This window comes from Bombyx mori, chromosome 12 (genome assembly GCF_030269925.1).
Source record: "Bombyx mori chromosome 12, ASM3026992v2".
Lineage (NCBI taxonomy): Eukaryota > Metazoa > Arthropoda > Insecta > Lepidoptera > Bombycidae > Bombyx > Bombyx mori.
The window spans coordinates 14120638-14140294 of NC_085118.1; the positions used below are offsets into that span (position 1 = coordinate 14120638).

At 39.7% G+C, this 19657-nt stretch overlaps 2 protein-coding genes across 2 annotated transcripts in view; both read left to right on the forward strand.

Moving 5' to 3' along the window:
• Window positions 1-19657, forward strand: part of LOC101741868 (serine/threonine-protein phosphatase 6 regulatory ankyrin repeat subunit A) — a 40596-nt gene that overhangs the window by 13339 nt on the left and 7600 nt on the right. Inside the window, exons 4-14 of the mRNA XM_038014601.2 lie at window positions 651-743; window positions 1775-1988; window positions 2635-2831; window positions 11165-11263; window positions 14079-14223; window positions 15387-15544; window positions 15673-16900; window positions 16985-17184; window positions 17316-17852; window positions 17921-18127; window positions 18213-18906. Of these exons, the coding sequence (XP_037870529.2) occupies window positions 651-743; window positions 1775-1988; window positions 2635-2831; window positions 11165-11263; window positions 14079-14223; window positions 15387-15544; window positions 15673-16900; window positions 16985-17184; window positions 17316-17852; window positions 17921-18127; window positions 18213-18906 (3772 nt within the window). The remainder of the gene's footprint in view (window positions 1-650; window positions 744-1774; window positions 1989-2634; window positions 2832-11164; window positions 11264-14078; window positions 14224-15386; window positions 15545-15672; window positions 16901-16984; window positions 17185-17315; window positions 17853-17920; window positions 18128-18212; window positions 18907-19657) is intronic.
• On the forward strand, window positions 4992-7647 carry LOC119629290 (juvenile hormone esterase-like). Its single transcript, XM_062671577.1, has 3 exons — window positions 4992-5195; window positions 5416-6659; window positions 7352-7647. The coding sequence occupies exons 1-3, from the start codon at window positions 5004-5006 to the stop codon at window positions 7551-7553; spliced, it is 1638 nt and encodes a 545-aa protein (XP_062527561.1). The 5' UTR covers window positions 4992-5003; the 3' UTR covers window positions 7554-7647.

The window sequence follows — 19657 nt, forward strand, 5'->3', positions numbered from 1 at the left end:
ACCCCACGCGAATGGAAAGTAGCTAATTATCCGTCGAGCTTTAGCCGCCGGGTAAACGTCACCGCGCAAAATTTACAATGCAAATTACTCGCTGAATATTAGTTATAGCGTCGACGATGAAATTCAAAATTACTAATTTTAATACAATGAGTCTCAGTCGCTCTTTCGTCACGAGAAGGAGCAGGTAGCTCCACGATGGCTTCCGACTTTACGTTCGCGTCGCTAGGATAGTAACCATGGAGGATCAAGTACGTATCCTCGTCGTCTATAATCCGTCTGACTTCAGAGTTGAAATGACGTGGAAGCGGAACGATCGATTCGTATATTCCACGGAACGCCTATAAGATTCCAATGCACATAAGTCGCATACTATTGTCTGTGTGTCACGATATGAGGGTTTCGTGCAGTGCCGGCTGCAAATAGCGAATTAGTTGCGGCTTCGGTACGTGCGAAGGTAGTTCCGCGGTATGTCTGATAGCGGGAGAGACGTGCCGAGAAGCGCGAATATCAATTTTTCATCGGGAGTCCGTAGTCCGCCTGCTAACCAGCAAAAGGACCTCCAAAGGCTCGAACTAAGTTTTATAGAGCTGAATAAAGAAAGAGCCAAACAGAAGGAATGGAAAAAGCTAATACGCGACCTGGTGTTCCAGAGAGGCAAGGTCCCGCTGCTGCTCGCGGTGGAGGCCGGGAACCAGAGCATGGTCCGAGAGCTGCTAAGCGCACAAACGGCTGAACAACTGAAGGTATGTACGGGGCGCCTGCTATTATTCTATAGCAACATTTTTTAAGTTTCATTTAATGGGTGCGCCTTGTGTTTTATAAATACGAAGTTGCTTTACTGTGTCTGGGCTGAATAAAATTGCATTATCTTTGCTAGTGTCGCGGACCTAATGTAACGATATATTTGAGCTAGACTCGGCACATTTGCAAGGCACAATTAAATTGTAATTTAAAAGAAGTGGTTTTTGATGCAATAAATGAAGGTTATTACGTTTTATTTGAATCAAGAGAGACATGCATATGTTTGTCCATCTGATGTGAAGCTGTTCTCGGAATCCAAAGACACTATTGATCTTGAATTTCCGCATAGCAGATCTTCGGCCATAGCCCCGTAACGCAGAACTGTTATCCTTATTAAATGAACCGATACATTAATATTAATAGATTTTGTTATGTACTTCCATTAACGCCATTTGGAAAAAGGAAAGCCCCCAGTTTCATATCGATCTATCTGAGTTAAAACTGCATTTTACATCTATGCTAAAGTCATAACGATTTAAAAGTCTGTGTAAGCTTACCTGAATTAAAATAAAATTTATTTTATCAATGAGGCAATTGTTAGCGCCCTTCTTGAAATAAGTGAAGCATGTGTTACTAAAATAAAAGAAAACTCGCCCTCCACACGTGAACCTGTGATTCGTAGCTAAAATAGGTGAGATGATGCTGCCAATCTATTACTGTGCTCAAAATAAAAATTAGGCGGTGGTTTAGAGGAAGGTAAATAGAAAAAAAAGAATGCGATGTAAAAACACTAGAACTAATGAAAAATAGGACATTAGTAGTAGTAGATAATTCTCACAAAGAAACTTGAAATTGACATGAAACTTCAAGTCACGGACTACAGATCAAAACAAAACAATTCAAAATGGAACGAATGACCGCTTTGCAGCAGAAATAGGTGGGATGGCAGTCCCTAACGAAGCTCGGGCCTCGTGGGGACCACATGATCTGTTCCAATTTACACCAATCCGTACACTTAACCGAATCTATCCAGGCGACGACCCCTGCCGGAGACACCGCTCTGCATCTAGCTGCCAGAAGGAGGGACGTAGACATGGCCAGGATCTTAGTGGACTACGGAGCAGTAGTCGATGCTACGAATGGCGCTGGACAAACACCTTTACATATAGCCGCAGCTGAAGGCGATGAGCCCTTAGTAAAGTACTTCTACGGAGTCAGGGCTAACGCTGCGATTGCTGATAATGAGGGTGAGATTTTGTCGTTTATAATAGGTATTGTGTTGAAGACGGGTTGAAACCGATATCCAGATACAATGCAGTAATTACGATATGCTACGATATGTACGATATGTTGAGTGGACTTCCTTCTTGAAATACTCCAGTTCGATTATCAGTGCGTGGTTAATAAAGCTTCTCACGCAATGAGCAATCATTCGTATTGTATGCACCATTACAATTCTGAAATGATTTTGATTCCCTTGATTTTTGTACCGTTCCTAAGGGCCCTAATATGACACCTTCGTTATTTTGGAATCGCTACATTCATCCACAGTCACCTTCCGAGTTAATAGATCTCCTTCTTCAAACTAAGATTCTTAATCAGTAGTGGCAGTAGCGGTTATCAGACCGATTCATAATTTTGTAGTTTCAATTGCATTGCTACAACAGTTACGGAGAAGAGAAAGACGGCAGTACCCATTTATGCCGGATCGGTAAAAACTGAGGCTTTAGAACACATACCTCAAATTTGGTGGCGGCATTTACGTTGTTGATGTCTATGAGCTCCGATAACCACTTAATACCAGGTGTGCCGTGAGCTCACCCAGTCATTAAACACACAAAAAAGTCAGCAGTTGATTAAAGACAAGGTAAAACCTGCGATGATACTCCACAGATCGAACTCCAATGCATTTAGCAGCGGAGAATGGTCATGCTGCCATCATTGAACTACTGGCGGACAAGTTTAAGGCTTCGATCTTCGAGAGGACCAAGGACGGCAGCACTTTGATGCACATTGCGTCACTCAATGGCCACGCGGATTGCGCCATGATGCTTTTCAAGAAAGGTGTCTACCTACACATGCCCAACAAGGTAAAGCTATTCATTACAAGTAGATTTTTTATTGCCCTTGTAGGCAGACGCACACGACCCACCTGATGCTGTGTGGTTACCGTTGCCCATGAACTTCAGCAATGATAGGGACAGAGCCAAGCCGCTGCCTACAAAAAGATCGTATTGTCAGTCCATGAGGGTAGGGACTACCTGCCTTAGGCCCCAAATAAATATCGGGACGCAGCCATTTGAGGGTTGGAACGTCGATTACACATAATTGAGACATAATTGTCAGGGTAGATGATGCTGTTCTCTTTTTTTTTTCATTTAACGGCCATGAGCTCATTCACCAATTTATCCATATTTTTTAAAACACCTAGAACAACACTTAAAACTCAGTGACATTTTCTTTCCCCTAATGTTCAACGCGAGATTAATATTTGCTAAAAACACATTAGTTCATACGACTTGAAACTAAAACTGCGAAGTATTTCATATATCAACGATGAAGTATTCACCTAAGGCACCTTTCATGTCATAACGGCTATCTGAAAAGACACTATTGAAAGATTGTAACATTCTAAGCGCACTGATAAATAAGATTTTTGGTAGGCAGCGGCTTGGCTCGGTAGGCAGCGGCTTGGCTCGGTAGGCAGCGGCTTGGATCTGCCCCTGTTCATCCATATTATCTGGAACCGCTGCGTTCATCGACAGTGCGTTCCCGGAGGTCTTTTTTACCACGTACCATCCGGCTATGGAATGAGCTCCCCTCCACGGTGTTTCCCGAGCGCTATGATATGTCCTTCTTCAAAAAAGGCTTGTGGAGAGAGTATTAAGCGGTAGGCAGCGGCTTGGCTCTGCCCCTGGCAATGCTGAAGTCCATGGGCGACGGTAACCACTCACCATCAGGTGGGCCGTGCGCTCGTCTGCCTACAAGGGCAATAAAAAAAACAATTGTTAAACAAAAAAACTATTATTATTTTCCTTTAGAAATGAGTGCAGTAGGGCTCTTCTCTGCATAAACACTAGAAATAACGTTTAGGCACGAAGCTGAGTCGTTTTATAGTATTGCGTGTTCCGGTCTATTGGCGGTGCATAGCTTCGCTTTTCCTACGTTCGTCCTTGTCGAATTATTTATCCTGTGTAATAGTAATATAATGCTTTTATTTATATTTATTTTATAATACTTGTGTAATATAACTTACTGGTGGTAGGACCTCTTGTGAGTCCGCACGGGTAGGTACCACCGCCCCGCCTATTTCTCCTTGTCCTTACACGGGTGGCCAACAAACACTGACCGGTCACAACTTAATTGTAACGACTAAAATTCGCGATTATATTTCGCGAGTAAAGAATATAGGCCAGAACGTAAAACTTTATTGTAATTTATTTATTTATTGCTTATTGCTTATTGCTGATGTGTGGACGAGCTCACAGCCCATCTGGTGTTAAGTGGTTACTGGAGCCCATAGACATCTACAACGTAAATGCGCCACCCACCTCGAGATACAAGTTCTAAGGTCTCAGTATAGTTACAACGGCTACCCCACCCTTCGAACCGAAACGCATTACTGCTTCACGGCGGAAATAGGCGGGGTGGTGGTACCTACCCGTGCGGACTCCCACGAGGTCCTACCACCAGTGATTACGCAAATTATAATTTTGCGGGTTTGGTTTTTATTACACGATGTTATTCCTTCACCGTGGAAGTCAATCGTGAACATTTGTTGAGTACGTATTTCATTAGAAAAATTGGTACCCGCCTGCGGGATTCGAACACCGGTGCATCGCTACATACGAATGCACCGGACGTTTTATCCTTTAGGCCACGACTACTTCAAAAAGGTAAGGTAACCGACGGGTTTTTGCAGTCATTTACCTTAAGAGGTCAGGTCGTACTTTCAACTGTATTGTGAAACGATTGTCCCGCTTTTCAAATCGGATTGAATGTTCGCTTCGTGGCTGGGTGCTGTATTGACCCGTTTTTATTTAAAAAAAATTAAATATTCAATTAAATAACTATTCACTAACTCAATTTACGATTCAGCGAACGAAAAGCACTGAAGAATAATTTTACCGATGTATTACCATCTTAAACGACTCTTATTAAGATAAAATAAAAAACAGCAATTGAATTAATACATATCAATGAGTTACACAAAGTAAAATAAAATCGAGAGAAACAACATTTTTAATATACTTAGTAGCACTATGAGAAAGATAGCAATACTAATAGTCTTAGCTGCTACAGTTTACAAGTATTTTGAAAAACAAACATTTGATGAAGTTTTGTTTGTGAAAATAGAAAATGGTTTGATCAAAGGTCTAAAATCAGACGATGGAAGTTATTCTATGTTCCTGGGAATACCCTACGCTCTAGTCAATGAAAGTAATCCGTTCGGGGTAAGTCTCAATTAAATTTACATTATTAATGTTTTATTTGCTAAAAGATGCTCAATTGATCATTGAACATGCTGACAATAACTATGTCGATAAGGTAATCGTGGTTTTTACGTTAAGTGACTTTCAGAAACACTGAAAATTGTTCAGTACGTGCGTCATCTCGAAATTAGAATCTTGAATTTAAACGATGATTTCTGATAAGTTTAACCATTTCTTTAAGGATTCTTTGCCAACACTACCATTTAACGAAATATACGAAGCGTTCGACGATTCTACTGCCTGTCCACAAAAAGAAGAATTCAATAATACTATCGTTGGAGAGATGCAATGTTTGCGATTAAATATTTACGTGCCGAAATCTTTGAACAACAACTTGCCTGTGTTGATTTATTTTTACGGAGGAACATTTGAAATCGGTTTTGCAGGACGCTACCTATATGGACCAAAATATTTGGTCAGACACGAAATAATCCTTGTGACAGTAAATTATCGGCTCGGCCCTTACGGGTTTCTATGCACTGATTCTTCGAATGCGATAGGTAATCAAGGTTTAAAAGATCAAAAAAAGGCAATAGTCTGGATTAGAGAAAATATAGGAGTTTTTGGCGGCGATAAAGATAGAATAACAGTTTCGGGGCACAGCTACGGCGCTTCGGGCGTTGATTTGCTGCTCCATTCGCTGCATATAAATGAAAAACTGTTTCATAAGGTTATAATACAAAGCGGGACCTCATATTTTCCTGAAATAATGGCGAAACCTAACAACAGTGTACCCTTTGAACTTGCAAAAAGACTAGGATTTAAAACAGCACAATTGGATTTAGCTATAGATTTCTTATCGAAAGAAAATTATAAAGACGTTATTAATGCTGCTGTGGAATTGGATGTAAAATTTTATTGCTGCAATGAAAATTATTTTAGCGGAGCCCAAAATTTTTTAACTGATTATCCAATAAATTTAAATACTCCGATAGTTGAAGGCATGTCTATTTTAATTGGAAACACTAATAATGAACGAGCGCACAATTATTATGGGAAGAAGAACCTAAACTTTGACATATTTCAGGATCATTTACAAATAGCTTTCAATTTTGATGACGAACATTTATTGAATACAAAAGAAATTGTGAAGAAACAATACATCGGAAATGAAAAAAATATTGATATGGTAGAGAATAACATTGTACAATTCTCCTCGGATTTTTATTACTACCATCCAACAAAAAGAAATGTTTTGAAATATATTGACAATGGTGCAAAAAAAGTATATAATTACTTATTTTCGTATGACGGAAATAGGAATTTTTTGAAAAAAACCTTTAATTTAAATGGTAGTGGAGCGTTTCATGCAGACGAAATTGGATATCTATTTGACATATCATTTATGGATAAGACCCTTACAATTGAAGATATGTTAATTGTTGATAGAATTACCACACTTTGGGCAAACTTTGTTAAATCAGGGTATGTTTTCTTTTTAAATTACAGGTATATTTGGTGGCTTTTATTCGAGTTAATCATAATATTGCACAAATAATGGCAAGCTTCTTTTCTCTAACAAAACTCTTTTAAGTTATCCTCCACCCTTCGTTGTTCTCCTCATTACTGAGAGTCGTAACTCCCCCGTTGCGTCAATCTCTCGTGTACAATTGTTCTCCATCCTCTAGGTCGAATTTAGTCCAACCATCCTCTAGGACGCTTGCCCTCTATCTAGCAAGTCACTATCAGCTTCTCAAGATTGTGATCCTCCCTGACCCTCCGAGAAATGTCTCCAAAGAATTCCAATGCTCTATGAATGCATATTGTGGATGTTTGGGTTTGAGTTATAAAATTTATAAATGTAGCACTTTTAATTTTTTCCATGGGAGAAAACTTGTTAGTGACAGTCATAAAATACATGACTGTCACTTTGGCAGCGGCTTGGCTCTGCCCCTGGCATTGCTGAAGTCCATGGGCGACGATAACCACTCACCATCAGGTGGGCCGTATGCTCGTCTGCCTACAAGGGCAATAAAAAAAAAAAAACAAACATGAAACATGTAAAAACTAAAAGGGATGGACCTGACGTAAATGTATTGGAGACATGGAACTCAAATAAATTTATAATCTTCGGTCTCATTCCACAATATTAACGTCTGAAAATACACATTTTTCAGAAACCCTACACCTGTCCCAACAGAACTACTGCCAATTATATGGAAACCAATATCGAAAGACTCCTTTTACACTTTAAATATAGATACAGCAATGGAGTTGAAATCTGGATTTTTCGAAGATAGAATGATTTTTTGGGATACATTCTTTGAAAAATACAAACACTTCGTAAAAGGATTTCGGTCGAAAAATGATTCAGCTTGAAATTGTACATTCATCATATTCATTTACTTAAAATAATAGTGTGCGGGTAATAATAATGTATTCGGTATATGAAATAAAACGCATTTTGTTTTTTTGTTTGTTTCAATAACGTTTTATTGCAGTTGAAATCGTTTTTGAAGCACCTATTACGTTATACTGTGGTGTATTTTTCATCAGAAAACCAATTTAGAGTTGGCATAATAGGGCCCTCAGATGTTGGGTAATTTTTATTTGAGTATATTCTGCTCTCCAGGTATTGGGAGGTAAAATGTGTTATAATTAATGTCCCCTGCCTTGAAACATCGAAGTCACAATTGCAGTAGTGGAAAAACCTTTTAAACAAGACAAAGTGATTGCTCTGGGGGGGAGTGCTCTGAGGAATTGTTCGAGATGATACCGGCATCTCGTTTTTACCATCGCACCGCCCGCCACCGGAGTAGAGTTCATCCATACTACCTGGAGCCACTGCGGTCATCCACAGTGCGTTTCCAGAGATCTTTTTTGCCACGTACCATCCGGCTTTGGAATGAGCTCCCCTCCCCGGTGTTTCCCGAGCGCTATGACATGTCCTTCTTCAAACGAGGCTTGTGGAGAGTATTAAGCGGTAGGCAGCGGCTTGGCTCTGCCCCTGACATTGCTGAAGTCCATGGGCGACGGTAACCACTCACCATCAAGTGGGCCGTATGCTCGTCTGCCTACAAGGGCCATAAAAAAAAAAAAGATTATTTTGTGATAAAAGCAGTCAAGATTGTTGTATCATAGTATATATGCGGGCTCACAATTTATAGCACTCATCATGTACTACTGTTCCTTCACGGTAAAGTAGTTATACGCTTCGGTTTAATGGAAAATATAGGTAAATCTACTCCAGTACAAACGACAAAACATTTTTTTATGTTTATGAACTCAAGAAATCTCGACCTTACTCGAAAGCAGCATATATACGTATTTAATAAATAAATACCTACTATTTATAAGTATCAAAAAAAGGCCAAAAAAAGGCTCTTACGATGCTCCCCCGGTGGCCGTAGATGTTAAAGATCCACTTGCCCGAGACAAAGCCCAAGGAAGGTGGGGGATATTCCAAGGTCAATAGTACATCAAACGCGCACCTCTCTCCAAAAACGCCCTGCCGACAGTGGCATGAAGCTAACGGTGTTGTGAAGGCAATAGTTGACGACTCTAGATCGGCCGTCTCCATACGAGACTCCAAGGCAGGAAGTACCTAAGCGTGCGGAATCTGAAATCAGTGTAATATGGCAATCGTAGTATGTTTGTTCGATACTTATAGAACACTGCTGCGAATTATCTGTGATTCCCTTAGTTGTTTTTTGGCCCTAAACACGACATTACGGATTTTCTCGATCCATTAACGGTATTTTTATGTACCTCAAGCATCGGCCACCGTCCTGGCTGACTCGTCGCTTGCGACGAACGGCTCGACAAGTAAATTAATCTATAGACACAGCCCACTAAGTTTCTCGCCGGATCTTCTCAGTGGGTCGCATTTCCGATCCAGTGGTAGATTCTGAGACGCACTGCCTTTGGTAGGGCCACTATTAGCAACACTCCGGATTGAGCTCCGTGAGCTCAACTATACGTCAAGGAGAAGCTGAAATAGCTTCTCAAGGCTATATATGAGCATAGGTAGAACAAAAAAATCGCCTTTTAAAAACTACGAGAAAACTTGGGTTGGTGCTAGGTAGACATCACAGAGCCATATAAGCAAGGCTATCGTAAGAATGTCGTTAGCACGATTCAAGCTGTTGCCAGATATCTTCAATGTGACCATCGTTACCGCAATGCAATCTGTAAAACTTAGGGTATTGAGCTGCAGTGAAACGTTTGATGAAGCAAAATGAATATTACTTTAAGCCGTAATTGGTACATCATTTCAAGGTGTGTGGTGCATTTACGTTGTAGATGTCTATGGGCTCCAGTAACCACTTAACACCAGGTGGGCTGTGAGCTCGTCCACACATCTAAGCAATAAATAAAATAAAAAAACATATTTTACGTGTTTGCAACTGAGTATCCACGCAACAGACAATAACTTTTTTCCCTGCCTAACCGTTGGTAGCCTAAGGGGCTATTCCAACTTCGCGCGGACCGGTAGGTCAGCTCACGGGCTCAACCTGAGAGAACGGCTAACACTAGCTCTAGCAAGAGCAGTGCTTCGCTGAATCTACTATCGGATCGGAATGGCGACCCACTGAGAAGATCCGGCGAGAAACTTAGCGGGTAAAACAGGCAAAACGCTTTGACTTTTACAATGTTTAATAATAATCATTTGTGGGTATACGACAAAGGGAATATTGTCCACTGGCCGAGTGAAATTGCTTAGTAGACCGACGGCCTGAAAGGTATAGTTCGTTACTTGTATACATGCAAGCTTATCTTGAATATGTCGTTGACGCGATTCAGGCATTAGTCAAAGATCTTCTGTTCTATTATCGTCGAGGTCGTTAACCTTGAATGTGCAGTTCCACTGAATATTTATTTATTTATTCTTCTTCTGAGTCGGTCTCTTCATTGCTGAAGGTCGTGTCTAATTTGAAATGTGGACCACTCGATGCACAACGCTTCCCCACGTCTTCCTGTCTTCGGCGGTCCTTATAGCCTCGGTTATGGGCAGGCCGGTGAGCGTCTTTACCAGATCAGACCAGCGGGTAGGTGAGCGTCCGCGTGATCTTCTCCCATTAACCTGACCAACTACGATCAGCTTCTCTAAGTTATCGGGGCCACTGCGAGCGATGTGCCGAACAATTTAATAATATATAATAATAAACAATAATTTATTTATTAACATACCTCTAAAGCCTTTTAAGTTTATTCATTAAAAGATCCTCCGCACAATTGTGATGCACTCGATTTTGTCTTGGCAACCGTCACGACTATGAAGTATTGAAAGTCAGTAATGTAATACGAATAAAATAAACATGAGGTTGAATCGTTCAATGCCGTAACCGAGGTCTTTCATTTTTAATTCATTTATACAGCATGTATGTTACGAAAGACAAAGCTAAATTGTATTGACGGTAAATTTTGGCAGAGTTACAAGAAAATAATCCAATTTTTTTTATTGACCTTGAAGACAGAAGTATTGCAGAAGGCAACGGGAAACCACTGCACTAATTTCCCACGAGAGTCATGAGCAGGTCGTATCCGACTGACGCATGACCACGACCACTCTATCAAGAGTGTACGAATAGGAAGAAGAAGAAGAAGACAGTCGGACATACGGCCCACCTGATGATGATTTTATACCATTTCGATGTTTTCATCCGAATATTGGCCCGCCATTATCTCGCATCTCTGTAGCTACCTTGTATTTTTTTTATTGCTTACATGGGTGGACAAGCTCACAGCCCACCTGTTGTTAAGTGGTTACTGGAGCCCATAGACATCTACAACACAAATGCGATGCCCACCTTGAGATATAAATTCTAAGGTTTCAATTATAGCTACAACAGCTGCCCCGCCCTTCAAACCGAAACGCATTACTGCTTCACGGCAGAAATAGGCAAGGCGGTTGTACCTACCCGTGCGGACTCACAAGATGTCCTACCACCAATAATACCCTGTATATGATGTACTTTTTCTAATTGCAGGATGGAGCGCGGAGTATCCACACAGCGGCTCGTTATGGCCATGTTGGGATCATCAATACGTTGTTGCAGAAAGGGGAAAGTGTTGATGTCACGACCAATGTAAGCTAGTTATTGTTTTTTAACTAAACCTTCCTTCCGTGTGATATCTGGATCTTTTGATACGCAGGTCAAAGCCTTTTCAAGAATTATCTTAATTAGCATTTATTTAACAGATATTTATTTACCTATGAAGTTGCCGTTTTGCAATACTGGCCATTTAAAACGTAATTTATGTATGGCTGGCAAATAAATACTGAATTCAAATGAATTTTATTTAAAAAATATAGAATTCCATTTTCGTTATTCATTCATTTATGTATTGATTAGTGTTTTGTTTTCAATACATTTTTTTCTTTTTGACCAATATGGACGCAATGGAAATATGAATAATTATGGATACGAGCTCCGTCTAAGTAGAAAAGCCGCACAAACGACTCACAACATTAATGAAGAGGACGAAGTGAATACCACATTGGTTTGAACGCTTCCGTAATGGAAATTGTGACCCTTAGAGGTGCTCGGGTAACTGTTAGCAAATCCCGCCCCTCCTGGCTGAGCCCTTGCTCGCCTTCCTGTCCTTGTGAAACTGGAAAGGCCTCCGGGCCACAAGTAATCCCTCGATCATAAAAAAAAGAAATTGTGATCTAAAAAATAAACCCCGTAGTCGCCCGAAAACTAAAGACATCAACGACGAATTAAAGGCAGCTGACGAAGCTGACGAAATACAGTCTACCGCTGAGCTATCAGCAACTTTCAACGTTAGCATCAAAACAACATTGGTCCATTTGCGTTAAATTGGCAAGATAAAAAAAACTTGATCAGTGAATGTCACCTGCGACGAAAAATGGTTTCTTTTTGATAGTTATAAGCGATCATCATGCTTTTTATACCACGGTTCAGCATCTAGGCAATGTTTCAAATGATTACCCATAAAAAAATCTTAGCTTCTTACCAAACGGCACTTACGCATTACTGCGGATGTGTGTGATACTGTGAGGAGCTGGACACAATTATGGAGAAGCTCGCTAATCTCCGTCCAGTCTTAGTTAATCGCTTGTCGCTGCTACTCCTACACGACATGCTCGACCTCATACGACACAACAGACGGTCTCTAAGTTACAAGGAAATATTGCGTCGTCCACGATACTCACCAAACAATGAGCTGGCAGACAAATTTTTTGAACAGCTTCTTGAAGGGTAATTAATACATTCAATACCCGAGAAGCAGTACAACAAATTACAATTCAATCAATCATCATTAATTTCTGTATCGGTTCAAGAAGGCAACACAAGTTTCAACAGGCATTTCTTTCCGCAGATCAGGCAAATCATGAGGCACCCATTTTTCATATTTTTTTATTTTTATTTTGTTGATTTGACGCAAATGAGTCAATATTGTTGGTAAGGTAACGTTAAGCCATGACACTAATTCCTGGGTAGTTTGACTGGGATCGGCTTCCACTATCTCTTTCAATTCATTGTTATTCACATGTGTGGGCGTCTTCGACGTGGTTCGTTCTACAAATCAAAATTTCCATCACGAAAGCGGTTAAACCAAAATCACATTCATTACGTAACTCCAAACGTAACTCCAAACGTAACATTGATATTGTGATCTGCTTCTGCAGCGTTAGTTCCGCGTCGGAACTCGTATTCAAAAATCACCCGAATTTTCGAAGTCCATCTTTCTTGTCTAAGCTGTATAAAAAAAAAACGCTGAAAGTCGATAATCGAATGTTGCACATTTTTTAAAAGAAGAACCTCATAGGTAGGTACAGTAGTACAGGTTTGAAAAAAGTTTCACTCAAAAATCTCAAACCATGAAGGTTCTATGTCAATTCGAAGTACCTATTACAATAAAACGGCAATTTCATACTTTAATCCCTATTATTTAAGCACAAAAAAACTATCAGATTCTTATTATAAAAATATAATAGCTATTAATTATGATATTACTCTTAACAAAACTGTAAATATAATATTGAATATTTCAATACATTAAACCGTTTTATAATAGTAATATTAGCTAACAAGCATACAATCATAGTTTCAACAAACTCCAACTACCTATTCAATTTTAAAATTTAAAAAAAAAACGTAATAAAACACACTATTCAAAGTGCGGGTTAGTTTCGATGCGCAACTGTTTGCGCGGTGTTTCCCGAGCGCTATGACATGTCCTTCTTCAAACGAGGCTTGTGGAGAGTATTAAGCGGTAGGCAGCGGCTTGGCTCTGCCCCTGGCATTGCTGAAGTCCATGGGCGACGGTAACCACTCACCATCAGGTGGGCCGTATGCTCGTCTGCCTAAAAAGGCAATAAAAAAATAATAAAAAACTTAAGTGTTCAATAGTACTGTCGACTATTGTCAGGTACGAATATATTACTATAATTACGAAGAGCTATCTTGAGTTATTCTTCTCAGATAGCGCTAAAACAATTAATAAAACGTCTACAATTAAAATAAGCGCTACCATAGTGAAATAAATTACTCCAAACTAGTATCTTTAACATTATGTTAATTATTCCCGTATAACACTGTCATTGCTATAAATGCCAAATTTTTGTACATAATTCAATAGACAATTTTGTAGCAATCAAATAGTATAGTTACATTTACAATATAATTACATTCAAATAGTATAGATACATTTTGATGTAGATATAAGTGCCTGTGAATATGTCCATTTTTTTGTTTGCGCTTACGTTTGATTCTATTGCATATATAATATACTATTTTTCTGCTATAAATGAAATAATTTAGAGTAAAGTTCGAAAAAGAGTCTTATGTTTTATTACATTTCCTAAATTTTTTAACCATGAGATTGTACGATAGCCCTGTGCATTAAAACTTCTATGTTTTCCTCGTTTACCAGGATAACTACACAGCTCTCCATATTGCAGTTGAGTCGTGTAAACCAGCAGTGGTAGAAACTCTTTTAGGGTATGGCGCAGACGTTCATATTCGAGGTGGAAAACAAAGAGAAACTCCTCTCCACATAGCTGCTAGGATACCTGATGGTAAAATCATCTCACAAGCATATATGTACTTTGCACACAACCCTGCTTATTTTCCGCATAAGAGCATTCTGTTTACAAGGGTGGGACCGTCGTTATACTAATTTGAGACATCGACCTCATGTCGTTTGTGAGGCTGTTCATGTGTCTATGTCATGTCTATGGGTTACAGTAACCATTAAACTCACTACGTTGTATTATCGCTACATTTGATGCTATTTTTACAGAAGCTTAATTATTTATGTAGTTACGTACAGAATTGTGTAAATAAATTATAGTAATTGTAACAAAAAAAAAAAACCTAGCTTGGAATGTTGAATGCGGGGCAATATTTGTTGGTGTTGTGTGTTGTTTTTTCTGTTAATTGGTGAATATATTGGCTATGTTGCTCAAGTTTAAGTAATGTCTGTTGTAAAGTTAATAAAGGTGTAACATTCCTATTGTACTGGAATAATACTGAAAACCGGAAAGCAATTTATAAATATAGCCCAGGTCTTAGTTTGGGCACACTAACAAAAGGCGGTTGTCAATAATTACGGATTTTATAAAATGCGCGGAATTCATCTAGTTTTTTTATTGTTCTTTTATTGTTTAGATGGTTAGACGAGCTTACGGCCCACCTGGTGTTAAGTTGTTACCGGAGCCCATAGACATCTACAACGTAAACGCCGCCACCCACCTCGAAACATGAGTTCTTAGGTCTCAGTTTTAACAGTACAGCGGCTGCCGTAGCCTCGAAACCGAAACGCATTACTACTTCACGGTAGAAATAGACAGGGCGGTGGTGCCTACCCGTGCGAACTCAAAAGATGTCCTACCACCAGTAACATGAAACATTCACCTCTCTCTTATACCTTTTAACGAGCAATTCTTGTACGATTTTCATAAAATTTGCAACGATTTTCATAAAATTTAGTATACAGGGGATTTCGAGGGCGATAAATCGATCTAGCTACGATTTATTTTCAGAAAATGTTGTTTTATTCGTGTTTTCAATAATCAACTCTTCCCGACATATATTGGCGAATAATAATACAATTTTTCTTAATTGAGGGCAACTAACCGCTTTAAAGACACAACAAGATGGCGTTATAAAAAAAAACCGGTGATCATCTAGTTAGAGAGTGAAATAAGCACGAGTTACTAAATTATTTTAATGATTACAGGAGACAAATGCGCGCTGATGTTGCTAAAGTCCGGGGCTGGCCCAAACAAGGCGACAGAAGATGGCATGACGCCTGTACATGTCGCCGCCAAATTTGGAAATCTGGCAACGCTGGTCTTACTACTGGAAGACGGTGGAGACCCTTTGCGGAAAACTAAAGTTTGTATTTATGACGTTGTGGTAATATTATGTATTTTACACTTAAACGAAATGTTTCCAGAAGAAATTGAAATTTACGAGAAATCTTCATGTTATGTGTACTTTAAAAAACAAAATATCGGTTTCAGACAGGAGAAACGCCTTTACAAATGGCCTGTCGAAGCTGCATGCCAGATATTGTGCGACACTTAATAGAATTCGTAAAAGACCACAAAGGAGAAAGCGTGTCTACGGCATTTATAGACGCAGTAGACGAGGATGGAGCCAGCGCATTGCATTACGCTTGTAAAGTTACCAAAGAAGAAGTTAAAATACCTACAGCAGATAGACAGGTTGTCAAATGCTTAATAGAAAACGGCGCAGATGTGTCTCTGCAAACAAGGCATAACCACGAAACGGCTTTTCATTATTGCGCTATTGCTGGTAATAATGACGTCATGACTGAAATGATCGCGCATATCTCAACTGCGGACGTCAGCAGAGCGCTCAATAGACAAAATTCAATAGGGTGGACGCCTCTTCTAATAGCCTGTCACAGAGGACATATGCAACTCGTAAATACATTATTAACAAACCACGCCCGAGTTGACGTATTCGACGTCGAAGGCAGATCCGCATTGCATTTGGCAGCTGAGCACGGATACCTACAAGTATGTGACGCACTACTAACAAATAAAGCTTTCATAAATTCAAAAGCACGAAACGGCAGAACGGCTCTTCATTTGGCAGCAATGAACGGATACGCACATCTAGTCAAGTTTCTTATTAGAGACCACAACGCTATGATAGACGTTCTAACCTTGAAAAAGCAAACTCCACTACATTTGGCAGCTGCTAGTGGTCAGATCGAAGTATGTAAGCTTCTATTAGAACTTGGTGCGAATATTGATGCGACCGATGAGCTCGGACAAAAACCGATACACGCAGCTGCACAAAATAACTATTCAGAAGTCGTTCAATTGTTTTTACAACAGCACCCCAACTTGGTAATGGCAACAACTAAAGATGGAAACACGTGCGCTCATATTGCAGCCATACAAGGCTCTGTTAAAGTGATCGAGGAATTAATGAAGTTCGATAGGACTGGAGTTATTTCAGCTCGAAATAAACTGAATGATTCAACGCCTTTGCAACTAGCAGCGGAAGGTGGTCATGCAGATGTTGTAAGGGTGCTTGTGAGAGCCGGAGCATCGTGTACTGATGAAAACAGAGCCGGCCTCACTGCTGTACACTTGGCAGCAGAGCATGGACACACTAATGTATTGGATGTTATGAGATCAACGAATACTTTAAGGATATCTAGCAAAAAGTTGGGATTGACTCCATTACATATTGCAGCGTATTATGGACAAGCTGGTAAATTCAACCAATATTTTTATTACGAAAATTTAATAAAATAAATTATACAATGATCGTGTGATGGCGTATCTATACTTTCAGAAACTGTAAGAGAACTTCTATCTCACGTTCCCGGTACTGTGAAATCTGAGGCTCCTACGGGAGTCTCATTGGTCCCAGTATTAGGAGCTGAATCTGGTTTGACACCTCTCCATTTGGCTGCATATAACGGTAACGAGAACGTGGTCCGATTACTCCTCAACTCTGCCGGTGTCCAAGCGGATGCAGCTAGTAACGAAAATGTAAGTAAAAGTATACCTTACTACCGTACTACCAGAAAAATCGAATACATAGTAGTACATTCCCATTATTGCACGAAAATTACCATTTATAGCTTGCGCATTCTTTTTCATTGTCATTTATTATTTTACAGGGCTATAATCCATTACATCTAGCATGTTTCGGAGGCCATATGTCCATAGTAGGACTTCTATTAAGTAGATCAGCAGAACTACTACACAGTACTGACAGGCACGGAAAAACTGGTTTACACATTGCATCAACACACGGACATTATCAAATGGTTGAGGTCTTGTTGGGTCAAGGAGCAGAAATAAACGCTACCGATAAAAACGGATGGACACCATTGCACTGTGCAGCAAAAGCTGGTCACTTGAACGTCGTGAAACTACTTTGTGAATCCGGAGCATCTCCAAAAAGTGAGACCAATCTAAATTGCGCCCCTATATGGTTCGCCGCTTCGGAAAACCACAACGACGTTCTTGAATATTTACTCCACAAAGAACACGATACTCAGTCACTGATGGACGACAAGAGGTTTGTCTACAACCTCATGGTTTGTTCTAAGAACCACAATAACATTCCTATAGAGGAATTCGTTTTGGTATCACCGGCGCCGGTCGACACGGCTGCCAAGTTATCGAATATTTACATCAATTTATCGACTAAGGTAAGCGATGATTAATTTATTTTAATGTCATTAGATTTGTATTCACTACGCGTCGTATTGTTTAACAGGAAAAGGAGCGTGCCAAAGACCTTATAGCGGCAGGGAAACAATGTGAGGCGATGGCGACCGAACTGCTGGCTCTAGCGGCGGGGGCCGACTCTGCCGGACACATACTCACTGCCACGGATAACCGAAACATTGAATTCTTGGATGTTCTAATAGAAAACGAACAAAAAGAAGTAATCGCCCACACAGTTGTCCAGAGATATCTTCAGGTAAAAAATAGGTAACTTCTCTACTACACCAAAGTTTCGTAATGCAAACATACCGCGAATTATATTTTTGCTTATTCTTTTACAGGAACTCTGGAGAGGGAGTCTCAAATGGACCGGCATCAAAATTATGTTCCTTTTTTTCGCATTTATAGTCTGTCCACCAGTTTGGATGGTGTTCTCTCTTCCCTTAGGTCATAGATATCATAAGATTCCAATAATTAAGTTCATGTCGTATTTAACAGCGCACATATATTTGATGGTATTATTAGCATTAGTAGCAATCACACCTATTTATAATTCGATATTTAGGGATAGTTTAATACCGCGTTGGTATGAGTGGATGCTGCTCATATCGTTGAGTGGTCTTTTATTATTAGAATTAACGAATCCTAGTGATAAGTCAGGGTTAGGGTGGATTAAAATAGCAGTTTTGTTACTAGGTATGATCGGGGTGGCGACACACGTTGTGGGCTGGATATTCATCCAACCTAAATATTGGCCAACTTTAATGTATTGTAGGAATCAATGCTTTGCTCTATCTTTTCTATTAGCTTGTGTCCAAATTTTGGACTTCTTATCCTTCCATCATCTGTTCGGTCCATGGGCGATAATTATAGGAGATCTCATGAAAGATTTGGGCAGATTTTTAGCAGTTTTAGCGATTTTTGTATTTGGATTCTCGATGCATATAGTAGCATTGAATCAGCCATTCAGAAATATTAATAAAAGTGAAGACAATAAGTATGCAAGCCAAGCCAGAAGAAAACTTTTCTCAGACGGTGAGTCTGTTCGTTTACTTTGTTCAAACATCATAATACTCATCACCATAACATTCACATTAAAAACAAAAATTAAATAAAAAACATTTGACAAATTACTTTCTTCTTCTCATAAAATAGAAAATCAGCGAAATAAACGACAAGCATTTGTTCCGCAATGGATCAAACCACTGTCCGGGGAATCATACAGAAGAAAGCAAGGCCCTGCTGGGCGTAAGTTCTCATTGGGAGCAAGATATTGATTTGTGTGCAACCCGTCATCACCATCAGCTACGATGATTTATGTCTCGATGTGCTTGTTATTTTTATTTTCAAAGTCCAATGCATCCGCTTGCAGCCTTGAATGTTTCCAAATCGAGAATGTCATGATCGTTTTATTATTAAATATTTATAGTTTATGTGGTTGTAACACGTGGACAGAATAGGTCCAGTACTGTACAGAAATACACCTCGTTGTACCGAAACTGAGGGCTTTTCACGTGTTCTCAATTTCGGTTCATCTGAGACATTACGGTTAGATTTAATGTGTACACAATGCATCGTCATAGCTTTACAAAAAACCGTCGTTTACAGATGTGAACATAGAATGTGCATTCACGATAATAGTTTTAGTGGAATGAGTGGCCGACCTCTCACCGCATTTGATGGAGCAAGTTTGATTTGTGCATGCCGGCTGCTTGTGCCGCGTTTGTTGTCCCGAGGTACTATTTTATGTTTCGGATGTTTTTGGCTGTTTGTCGTCGTTGTGGTG